This window comes from Diaphorina citri, unplaced genomic scaffold (genome assembly GCF_000475195.1).
Source record: "Diaphorina citri unplaced genomic scaffold, Diaci psyllid genome assembly version 1.1 scaffold492, whole genome shotgun sequence".
Classification (NCBI taxonomy): domain Eukaryota; kingdom Metazoa; phylum Arthropoda; class Insecta; order Hemiptera; family Psyllidae; genus Diaphorina; species Diaphorina citri.
This window is the reverse complement of record NW_007377927.1, coordinates 98,093-110,506: the sequence shown is the minus strand read 5'-3', so window position 1 is coordinate 110,506 and position 12,414 is coordinate 98,093. Positions and strand designations below refer to the sequence as shown.

At 37.9% G+C, this 12,414-nt stretch overlaps 2 protein-coding genes across 3 annotated transcripts in view; both read left to right on the top strand.

The window, feature by feature from the left end:
• Window positions 1-4,552, top strand: part of LOC113467513 — a 53,738-nt gene extending 49,186 nt beyond the window's left edge. The window contains exons 3-4 of the mRNA XM_026823727.1: window positions 3,982-4,016; window positions 4,064-4,552. Coding sequence (XP_026679528.1) covers window positions 3,982-4,016; window positions 4,064-4,552 — 524 coding nt within the window. The remainder of the gene's footprint in view (window positions 1-3,981; window positions 4,017-4,063) is intronic.
• A 281-nt stretch (window positions 4,553-4,833) lies between these two features.
• Window positions 4,834-12,414, top strand: part of LOC103509363 (5-hydroxytryptamine receptor-like) — an 81,151-nt gene continuing 73,570 nt past the window's right edge. For both annotated transcript variants that reach the window (XM_017444168.2, XM_026823729.1), the window contains exon 1: window positions 4,834-5,191. In XM_017444168.2, the coding sequence (XP_017299657.2) occupies window positions 4,849-5,191 (343 nt within the window). In that variant the 5' untranslated portion in view covers window positions 4,834-4,848. The remainder of the gene's footprint in view (window positions 5,192-12,414) is intronic.

The window sequence follows — 12,414 nt, the reverse complement described above, 5'->3', positions numbered from 1 at the left end:
TAGTACCTATTTATTTATATTGCTTTGTATGAACTTCATACTCCAGATTTAATCTAGGTACCTACATACCTATATTTCTATAAAATATTTTTCACCACGTTTTTCATCATTTAAGTGAAACATGAACGAGGAAACTGGGTTGAAAAAACATCCCGAAAAAATATGGGATATGTAGGACAAACCAACATGCAATTCCCCAAGGATAACGAACACAATAACTGCTTTGGTCTTATCGTCCCGAAATCGAAGAGAGAAGGAAGACAGGATAGGAGAAAGCTAGCCGTTCCGAGAACGAACATTATCTCATCAGGATAAAATACGCCCCGGGCGGGAATCGAACCCGCGGCCTAGCGCTTACAAGGCAGACGCACTACCAACTAAGCTAACTAGGCTGGCTAAAAGGCCTTTTTTCCTGCGAAAAAAATAATATGTTTAATAAATACACTGGGGAAATGGGGAAAAGGTTTTTCTTTGCTTTCCTCCTCCCTGTTCGCAGAAAATAAAACAGGTACCTAGCTGAGGGAAAAGAGAGAAAGAGAGAGAGGGAGAGAGAGAGAAAGAGAGAAAGAGAGAGAGATAGAGAGAGAGAAAGAGAGAGAGAGGGAGAGAGAGAGAGGGACAGGGAGAGGGACAGGGAAAGAGAGGGAGAGAGAGAGAGAGAGAGCAGGTTGGTGAAATATTGGATTCAAAGGGAGGGGGTGAAAAAAAAAATGATTTCCTGTATTTAACTCTGAAAAATATGTTTTGTGGAGAATTTCCAACGTGTACCCAGTAACACAGTTTATCTTGAGTGTCTGTAAAACGGGCTACGTTTTGCTGATGACATCATGTTACTCGACAATATTGCTTACTATTGAGCAATTTTCTTTGAGCCTAAAGGTGTGTCCACAATATAGTCGACGGGTCGTCAATCGATGTCGGCTGAACCGTCCACACTGCCTCAAAAACCTAGATTTAGCCCTGTGAGCTCAATTCAGTTTATCTGCTTGTAAGTGAGTTTTTTCCACATAAAATAAATATAAATATGGTAGTATTACAATAAGTAATTATTACAATAAGAGATACTATCTATGATCCAATGAATAAGTAGATGAAAGACTTAAATTTCCGAGATACCAAAAAAAAAAGGAAGTACCTACCGGATTTGCCAAAGAAATGATAATATAGGTACATAGAGCGGTATTTTACTCGTTTGCCAGGACCTTTGGAACTTGGGTCCAAAATTTTAAAGCTTTTGTTTCTTTGTACAGTTTTTAATTTCCGGATAGTATAAAGTTGTCAAAGCGATTTCATTATCATTAGCTATTGTGTTTTGGGGGGAGTGTGTTATAGGGAGACGAAGTAACATATAGATACAAAGAGGAAAAGAATTTTACTCCATTTCCTTTTCCTACTATCCTGTCCCTGTCTTTTAGTATCTTCCGTTAGAGAGGTCAACTTTTGGTTTCCTATTAGTTGATAGGATGTTGTATGACGACATGGAACTGAGAACAGGACTCAAACAGTTCCCAATATTGTTTCCCAGATAGAATGAAGTGAGCTCTACGTTTTAACATAACGATTTTGCGCTTAGTTCTCGCAAAAATATTCAAATAGCAAATTATTCAAATAGTGGCTTTTGGGGAGTCCAAATGAGGCCTTTTTTGAGAACTTCATTAAACACCACAAAGCCATGGAAATTGAAAAAGGGAGCCCCAAAAAAAAAAAAAAAAAAAAAAAAAAAAAAAAAAAAAACAGACCAATGGAGGCAAAATGGTGTAGGTACCTACATGAAAGGAAGAGAAAGTGAAGCAGGTGAAGGGAGAGAGAGAGAAAGGAAGAAAAATGGGACGAAAAATATAAAATGAGTACATCATGTTCTTTTTTTTGTGGTTAAAAAATGAGACCCTAATTACACTGGGCATCAACATAGTGACAAAGAAAAAGAGGAGAAGGAGAAGTGGAAAAGAGGAGTAGGTATATGGAGGAGAGGGGGAGAAGGAGAAGGAGGGGATTAGGAAAACGAGGGGTAAAAGGAACGATAGCATCATGATCTTTTCAAGAATCTTGTCAAATGTGGTTTCGTTAGTGGCGAAGCCACAAAAGAGGATGTCACTCCATGAAAGTGTTTGCACTTTGGACTTCAGATTTGTTTTCTTTATTTTATTTAGTTAAGATGTTACCTATTTATTTATTTTTCAATCATTCATAATATTATATCTATAAACGGTGCTCAATTTCAGTAATCTGTTGGGCAAGACACAAACAAAGATTTCAAAGCAAGTAGGCATAGGTATTTGCGTTGAAATGGGCACCTTTTATTTATTGAGAGATTTGTATTACACCCATTCATACGTCAAATTAAGCTATAGGTAAATACGTCTTATATTATAAAATCAAGATCCAATCACTCATTCACATTTCATATTTCACACACTGATCGCTCTATCTCCAGAACCACAACACCTAGAAAGCTGAAATTTGGTAGTTCACACACTGATCGCTCTATCTCTATAACCACAACACCTAGAAAGCTGAAATTTGGTAGGAATATTCCTTTTATGGTCTAGGTGTGCAATAAGAAAGGATTTTGCGAAAATCTAAACCGATCCTGAGATATGATCAATTTTTGATCGTTAAAATCTCCACCATAAGAAATACACAGAGTGCAGAGAATGCGGGAGAGAAATGTTCCGCTCTCGACCAACATTTTGAGTTTCGTTTATGTTTTTTAGTTTGATAACTATGCAGCAAGTTCGGCCATGCCTTTTCTACAAGTTTGGCCATCCCGGAGCGAAGCGACGGAATTCAGCTAGTATTGCATATATTCCATAACAAGCCTTATCTCTGTCGCCACTGACCTAAGGGTGGGGGGGGAATGGGGAGGGCGGGGTAGATAATTGTGTTCTGAAGGGGGGAGAGGGGTAGGATCATTAGTGTAATGTTTTACTCTCAACACCCACCCCCCCCACACTCATATCATCCCATCCATAACACTCCCCTCCTCTCCATTTAACGACCACTCTTGTAGTACTCCTGAGAGCCATGAGTATACGTACATGACATTTCTAATACACATCACACACATTTGTAAACACAATGACAAATATTTACATTGCCCGCCCCATCTCATCCTGGAGTCAAAGTCTTTTGAGAGGCTTTATGGCCTGTGGACTAATGAGAAAATATTTGCAATGGGTTCATTTTATTATGTGTACCTACCTAATACCTAGGTGCGGAGACCAAAGGTACCTATTTTTTCTTATTATTTGAATCTATATTCTACATAGATCTTCTTACTAGATTTTTCCATTCAGTAGGTACTCAGTAGCAACCGTCCTGAAGGTTCAAGGTCAAACTGGAATATCCCCGCCATCATCATCACTTTATTAGTAGGTACTTAGGTACTATTCATTTCAGACGAAGGCTATCTACCTACCTAATGTAGTTAGCTAAGAGGTGCTTCATGTTTTTCCAAACTGACAACAGTTAGGTTAAGTTTTGACATGACTCTACTGGGTGATATATAATTATATATGTACAAACCTACAACTATTCAGTAGTCATAGTGGTTGTTTCTGTTTTATTTTTTATCTGGATTGGTCGTCCATCTAAAAATGCACCAGATTCGATGTTGCTAGGGAACTTATATGAGCTTTGTCAAGTTTGTTTTCTAATCATAAATAACTAAACATGCCATCCACATCCACTCTTATCCGTAGGTACTGTATTTTGTTTGGGCAAAATAAGATTACCAACCCACACATGAGACTCTGTATTGTAAGTCGTTTTTCCCTCCTGAGCGAAAGTTTTTTAATATGTTGAGTTTTGTTTTCATACAATTTGACAAGAATTTTCCAATAGCTTCGGGCTCCATGTTCTTCTCTCCTTTTTCCTTCCTCTCTCTGTCTCTCTTCCTCATAAACTTTACAACTTGTTAACAAACATAATAAAAATGAAAAAAATCTCCGATGACTTTTTTTGATATTGTGTGTTTTATAGGTGTGTTTGTGTTTCCCTATGGAGACATCTTCGCTGCGGGCAACTTGATTAAAGTTTTTTGTTTCTCCTTGTTTGGTTTCAGATTAGCCATGCGGTTGCAATGTTTATCCTGAACCACTTCCCTGTTCTCACATCAAGTTCATCCCGTAGCTGTTCATCCGTGGTTAACTTTGGAGTTGTGTTGAAATGCGTCGTCCTGCTGCTACTGATCTCATTGTCTTCCGAGCAGGAGAGACACAACAATGATTCCCTACAGATATATCTTCCCAAGCCTGCATCAAATGTACACAACTCCTATTCTCTTATATCTAGCTTTACTAAACTACTTCCTAAAACATCAAATAAGACGAGTGCTAAGAATGTATCGCTATCAGGAGATGCAACTCAAGCACAGGAGAAAATCTCTGCTTCCTATTATGTTCTTACGAAACCTGATTCAATCTCAACTTCTCCGACATCCGGTATTGTTTCGGATTATCTGACGAATACAAATCTGATGGGCTCTCATGATACGAGCTCGTCACCGGACCACACTGATCCGGCTAATTCTAATAAGTTTCGGATTATCTGACGAATACAAATCTGATGGGCTCTCATGATACGAGCTCGTCACCGGACCACACTGATCCGGCTAATTCTAATATTAACACTAGCATAAGCATACAACATACAAATGATATTCTACCTAGCGAGCCACGTCTATATGTAGGCAAACCTGTAAATAGTACCCAACATGTGATGAACACACGCAAGGAATCTGATAAACAAACTCCTGTGTCCTCACCAAACAACATTTCGGCAGAAATGACGACTGGTATAGAGCCACGTCTATATGTAGGCAAACCTGTAAATAGTACCCAACATGTGATGAACACACGCAAGGAATCTGATAAACAAACTCCTGTGTTCTCACCAAACAACATTTCGGCAGAAATGACGACTGGTATTTACTCACCAAATATTTTCAAATACTTCCCGGAACTGAACGCTTCGCAAGAATTGTATAATCCCTCCATTATAGATTATAAGCTACTCACTGAGTACAACTCCTCTAATGGCTACTTTGGCAACAATACTCTCTACCCGGATGAACCTGGGAATATATTCAACACATCAAATACAACACTGGTAGAGGAACCACTAGCAGATGTTATACTACTGGGAGGATTATCTGTACTATTGGGAGTCATGATTCTAGTCACCGTCATAGGTAAGTCAAATTTACTTAGAACCCTAACTTTCAATACTTTCATTTACATACGAGTACGTATATAATGTCTTGTTGGTATTTAATACTGTCTTACCCAGGCATACAAATAGGTATATCAAAACAGATAGCAGATTATGGTCGAATTGCCAGAAATAGCTATTGTATTAATTATCTCATTTTTTTAAATATTTTTCTTGGGTTTATTTATTTAGTACCTATTTATTTATATTGCTTTGTATGAACTTCATACTCCAGATTTAATCTAGGTACCTACATACCTATATTTCTATAAAATATTTTTCACCACGTTTTTCATCATTTAAGTGAAACATGAACGAGGAAACTGGGTTGAAAAAACATCCCGAAAAAATATGGGATATGTAGGACAAACCAACATGCAATTCCCCAAGGATAACGAACACAACCCCCGGGAAATCGGTGTGAGTTTTCTTCTAATGAAGAACAAGAAGAAAGAGGAGGATGAAGAAATGAAAGAAATAGACGAGTAAAAAGTGAAATGGATAAAGAAGCAATGGAAGAAGAAGAAGAAGAAGAAGAAGAAGACGACGTACTAGACACAGAAAAAGAAGAACGAGAAGAAGAACTAGAAGGAGGAGGAGGAGGAGGAGGAGCAGGAGCTGGAAAAAAAAGAAATGGAAGATATCTATAAAAAGAGAAGTAACAAGAGATAGAGAAGAAAATAGAAAAACAAGAAGTAATAGAGAAAAAAGAAGAAGGAGAAGTAAAGGAAATGGAGAGAGACGATGATATTGATGATGATAATGATCCTCAGAGTTGTAGATGAAAAATGAAGAAAAGAGAACAGAGGACTGGGATGAGAGAGAGAGAGAGAGAGAGAGCGAGAGAGAGAGAGAGAGAGAGAGAGAGAGAGAGAGAGAGAGAGAGAGAGAGAGAGAGGGGGGGGGAATGAAAAAGAAGAGAAAAAATGGCACGCGGAAAGATACATAAGAACAAAATGTTAAAGGAGATTTTTTTTTAAAAAAAAAAAAAAAAAAAAAAAAAAAAAAAAAAAAAAAAACTCAGAGTAAAATTAAATTGAATTAAGTTTATTTTAACTTGATGAGAATTAACGGTGCAAGCTGAAACGTGAAAGCATACGAAAGAGAGAGAGAGAGAAAAGGGGAGGAGAGAGAGGGAGAAAGGGAACATTGTCAAAAAGTTCGATAGGGGTATAGAAACTTTTTTATAGTTAAATTGAATTACGGAGTTATAATTGTCTGAGAGATATGCAGATCTGTATGAATGTAAACGAATCAAGGTACCTACTACATCGCATTGTATGTAAATGAGTCACCTGGCATGTAGGTAGGTCATTTTATCATTTCGATCAAGTCTTTCTATCGGTTGATTTCTAGCGAATTAAAAAAGACGTTTCCCCGCAAAAATATAAACTTGTTAGGATAAAACCTATGTCAAAAATATTCATCCCATGACCGTTTGTTGACCCCTTTGGAAGACCTATAGGAGGCTTTCTAAATAAAGTCTAAGCCAGGACATTGAACTATCAGCAAATTAGGGTCAGGATAACCCGTTCCTGGTGGACAACTAAATATATCATCATTAACCTTATCTTTTGCTAACACATAGGGGGAACGTTCCAAAAGCGGGATCTTTTCAAAAGGGGGAAATATATCAAAAGATATGGGGATCCTTTCAAAAAATTGTTTGTGAGAGAAATATTATTTTCCTTTTGAGGGAGGACGTAGAAAAAAAGACGGAGAGGAGAAGAAGAAGGAGGAGGAGGAGGAGAAGGAGGAGGAGGAGGAGGAGGAGGAGAAACGATAGACGTGGTTTATTTTCCTCTGTGAAAATACACACCACATAGGAATTTCCTTTTTCCTGTCGCTTTCCCTACGAATACAAAATGTTTTCGGTTTGAGTTTTACTGCATCTGACACGCCCCGAGGATGAAGAAATGAAAGAAATAGACGAGTAAAAAGTGAAATGGATAAAGAAGCAATGGAAGAAGAAGAAGAAGAAGAAGAAGAAGAAGACGACGTACTAGACACAGAAAAAGAAGAACGAGAAGAAGAACTAGAAGGAGGAGGAGGAGGAGGAGGAGCAGGAGCTGGGTGTTTTGGCACTAAAAACTGACCATCGAAAATTTGACCCGATTACATTACTTTCCTTCCTATAGGATAAGGAAAGTAAAAAGTGATATGGATAAAGAAGCAATGGAAGAAGAAGAAGAAGAAGAAGAAGAAGAAGAAGAAGAAGACGACGACGACGTACTAGACACAGAAAAAGAAGAACAAGAAGAAGAACTAGAAGGAGGAGGAGGAGGAGGAGCAGGAGCTGAAAAAAAAAGAAATGGAAGATATCTATAAAAAGAGAAGTAACAAGAGATAGAGAAGAAAATAGAAAAACAAGAAGTAATAGAGAAAAAAGAAGAAGGAGAAGTAAAGGAAATGGAGAGAGACGATGATATTGATGATGATAATGATCCTCAGAGTTGTAGATGAAAAATGAAGAAAAGAGAACAGAGGACTGGGATGAGAGAAAAGAAAATAGAGAAAGTTTGTGTTCGCCTTCAGAAAGGGAACGACCATCATATAAGAAAAACAGGGAAATGGTGAAAATAGGGCCATCAGGAAAGAAATTAAGAGTGAGATCGTTTGGGCATGATGTAGAGGTGAGGAGAGATGAGAGAGACATAGGTAAGACAGTAGAGTGACATATTTTAGTGATATTAGGTGAGAAAGTAGCGAAACATAGGTAGGAAAGTAGAAACAGGGAGACCAAAACTGAGGTAGCAGGATAAGATTGAGGAAGACTTGAGAAAAGGGATGGAGTAGGAGGGAAGATAGGACCTTTTTCTCTAATCTTCCTCCCTCTCCTCTTTATAATCATCAGTTCATCTGAAATTCTCTTCTACTCCAGCCAGAGGAGGGCTTAAATGTACGCAATTTTCGAAACTTCAAAGAGCTCTCACCTAAGCTCTCTGCTTATTGTATTGCCTTGTGCCGTCTCCTCTAATGCCTTGTAATGAGGATTTTGTGTGAAGCTTGCAAGTTTCATTCCTCGTGAATTTGTATGAAATAATTCTTTCTCCCCTTCTTCTTTCTGTGTTATTCTCTCTCTTTCTTTTTTTCTCTTTTCCTTTATCTCTTTCTCCTTTTCTCTCCCTCTTTCTCGCTATAACCTTTTATTCGGTATCTCTGTGTTAATTTTTTGATTCCCAAAACGTTATTAAATCAACGGAAATTAAACCTGTGTATATACATAACGAGCTGTTCCACCGTGCCTCTTTAGCAAAAAAAAAAACATAAGAGAGAGAATGAGAGAAAAGGAGAAGGAGAGATAGCTTAATTTGTTTTCCTTCTAAAGAGCTCTCTCCCTCTCCCTCTATCTTTATCTCTCTCTCTCTCTCTCTCTTTTGCTCTAATTTTTAACCACGACTCCAAAATAGCGCGAAAAAGGAAGAGAGGGACGCAAGAAAAGACCCGTTATCTAGGTGTGGAGGGGGTTTGGCCGGGGGGGGTAAGCTGAGGTCCTTTAAAGAAGCACTTGTGTATTTAGTGTTAATCATCATTCTACTTTGGATTTTAATTGCGATCTTGAAAAGTTTCCTCCGTGAAAAAAATAGAGACGGGACGAAATTTTAATATTAAAATTTATAAAACGACAACGATGGGTGAAGGGAGTTGTTCGGTGAGAGGAGATGGTTGATGAGGGGAGTATTAGGATGAAAGGAGTAGAGGGGGTTCATGGCTCCGACATAAAATTAGGTTGTTAAACACATCCCGTGCCATTGAATAGGGTTGAGTGAAATCCGTCCGTCGACTTTAGGACTTTTAGGTCCTCCATTTTATTGAAGATTTGGTGACTTTGTGAAGCTATTGGGACAGGAAAGTTCCCGTCGCCAGCCAAGGTGGCATTAGCTCGAACACAGCTCGAACCTTCCACTGGATTTCTGGAAAAACCGTAGCTGTACGTATTTCAACTGGAAAAGGAAAAAAAGCAGCAAAATTTACAGAAATCAAAATTTACTACCTTAGATGGTAAATCTACAGTTTTTACAATACATACAAAAGAGTGAAGTAGATTGTAGATAGAGTTATCGCGGAATAATTCCGTTTTTAGATCGCCCTGAGTAAAAAGAGTGTCAATAGACGGTGATTTCAGTAAACCCTGTTTCATGACCCCGCAAGCAATTAGAGGCCTCCAAATCCTTCCTCTAAAATGAGAGATTTGTTGGTTCCCCTAAATACTCATTACCCCCCTTACCCCTGAGTCTATTACCAACTCAATGGTGAAATGAATTTTGACAAACAACATAAGTTGAAAACAAGCTCTTTTTCAAGTTTTTTTTTTTTTTTATCTTTCGTCGTTTTATAAAAGTTACTACCTTTTCTAAATGTATCTCGGTACCTATGGCTATAGTGTAACTGGATATCGCCAAAATCATAGCAATCACACATCAGCAAGTCTGAAAACTTCCGGACAGGCACCTATTGATGAAGAGAAAGCGGAAAACTTGTTTCCGTTTTCGCAAAACCAGCGCTGAAAGTCTCGGAAAGTGAATGATGCGAAATATGAAATAAATTTTGCCGGCGAAAATTCTACGCTGAAAAGAAAAATAAAAAAAAAATAATTGGAAAACTTTATCCCAGATAAAGTCTCGGTGGAAACTTTTTTTCTCGATATTTTCAACCGAAATAATGTCCTTTGTACAAAATTGATTGTACGTACCTATACACTTGAATTTTATGAGTTTATACCGGGTCTGGGTCTACCCATCGAAGAGACAGAAGATGGATAGGTACAACTGACAGGGAGAGGAGTCGCTACAACAACAAACTGGGGAGGGCGGGGTAGATAATTGTGTTCTGAAGGGGGGAGAGGGGTAGGATCATTAGTCTAATGTTTTACTCTCAACACCCACCCCCACCACCCTCATATCATCCCATCCCATCCATAACAATCCCCTCCCCTCCATTTAACGACCACTCTTGTAGTACTTCTGAGAGCCATGAGTATACGTACATGTCATTTCTAATACACATCACACACATTTGTAAACACAATGACAAATATTTACATTGCCCGCCCCATCTCATCCTGGAGTCAAAGTCTTTTGAGAGGCTTTATACTTTGTTGTCTCTACACCACTTTTCCTGCTTCCCTTTTTTTCGGGAGGGTGGTAAAGAGAAAATTGCGGGGAAAACTCAAATTTGTAAAAACGGGGAGGAAATCCCTAAATCCCCGCCGTTTTTTATAATGATAATTCCCCCATAGAAACAAGTTTTAGGGCTATTAAAAAAAGTCATAAGCTTAAAAGATTTCGGACTTGCTGATAAAAATCTGAACAGAGTTCATATAGGTAGGTACAAGTGTGAAAAGTGTAGCAGGAGAGAGAAAAAAATTGTGTTTCACAAATTTTATCCCCGAGGGGGGCGAAAAAAGTTTGAGCTTTTCGGATTTATAATAAGTTTTCTCGGAAGAGAAAATTGCGGGGAAAACTCAAATTTGTAAAAACGGGGAGGAAATCCCTAAATCCCCGCCGTTTTTTATAATGATAATTCCCCCCATAGAAACAAGTTTTAGGGCTATTAAAAAAAAGTCATAAGCTTAAAAGATTTTGGACTCGCTGATAAAAATCTGAACAGAGTTCATATACAAGTGTGAAAAGTGTAGCAGGAGAGAGAGAAAAAAATTGTGTTTCACAAATTTTATCCCCGAGGGGGGCGAAAAAAAGTTTGAGCTTTTCGGATTTATAATAAGTTTTCTCGGAAAAAAAATCAAGTGTACTCTCCAAGCGTCATATAACCAGCTCTCTAACCCTTGACCCTAAAAGTTCACCTGTAGAATTTGTGTAGACAGAATTTCAAGGGAGATTTTTCAACCTTTTTTTTCCTTAAAAGAATATTACCCTCTTTACAAATGCCAGAAATAAAAAGTCCCTCTTTTACATTTGCAACTTGAAAAGCTATAAAAAAAGTTCAGGATTAACCGTGGTAAAATACATAACATGTACCTATGATGTATTTACACAGTAGGTATTCTCTTGCCTAATAAATATTATAAAATAGAAAGTAGTTAAAAAGGGTAAAAAAAACCCTGTACCTAAAAAGGTACTTTTGAACTGAGTCCTGCTGGAGGACTTTGCACAAAAACGCTACCACCTCTTCACGCCATGTCAAGATTGTCAAGTCCAAAAGACAACATCACTCCACCAAAACAGAATACCAAATGTATATTACGAAAAAAAAAAAATCGCAGGGACCACAAAGTATGTGGGTACTTCCTCAGGAAATATTGCAGTTGTGCAGTTTTAAAGCACATATTTAAGACCCTGGAAATACCTAGGTACCTTTTTGGAACTTCCTCAGGAAATATTGCAGTTGTGCAGTTTTAAAGCACATATTTAAGACCCTGGAAATACCTAGGTACCTTTTTGGAAAAAAAAAATGAGAAAGGCAGAACAGCTCAAAGCTTACTTAGCCGTTCATAATTATTATTTTACGAGTAAAGCTAATATGTAGAGACGTACAAGCAAGAGAGTTGTTCCTACAATGTATGTTTGTCGTATAATGCAAGTCAGGATAATCGTAAAACAGCGGAAAGTACTTAGCATCTTAGTGAGAAGTTATAAAAACAGACGAATTTTTATCTCCTCTAAGTGAGAAAAACATTACGGCTTTGCCAAGAGCGGTGAACATTAACATAGCAGCATTACTGTACATCTTGAATTATGTAATCTACCCGTAAGTCCTGATGTATGTAGTTTCTAAAGTACTACAATCGTTGGAGGGTGGTTTGCAAAATGCCAAGTCAAAAAATAAAAGGAATCACATGAAAAAACAAATAATTTCATGAGCTGCTACCTGCTACAGGGCCTTCAAAATCTAATGAGCCAATTTCCATGTGTTAAACTTCAACTGCATCGGTCCTCTAAGTGAGAAAAACATTACGGCTTTGCCAAGAGCGGTGAACATTAACATAGCAGCATTACTGTACATCTTGAATTATGTAATCTACCCGTAAGTCCTGATGTATGTAGTTTCTAAAGTACTACAATCGTTGGAGGGTGGTTTGCAAAATGCCAAGTCAAAAAATAAAAGGAATCACATGAAATAACAAATAATTTCATGAGCTCCTACCTGCTACAGGGCCTTCAAAATCTAATGAGCCAATTTCCATGTGTTAAACTTCAACTGCTTCGCAATCCAAGCTAACATTTAGGTGTGTCCAAAATAGTG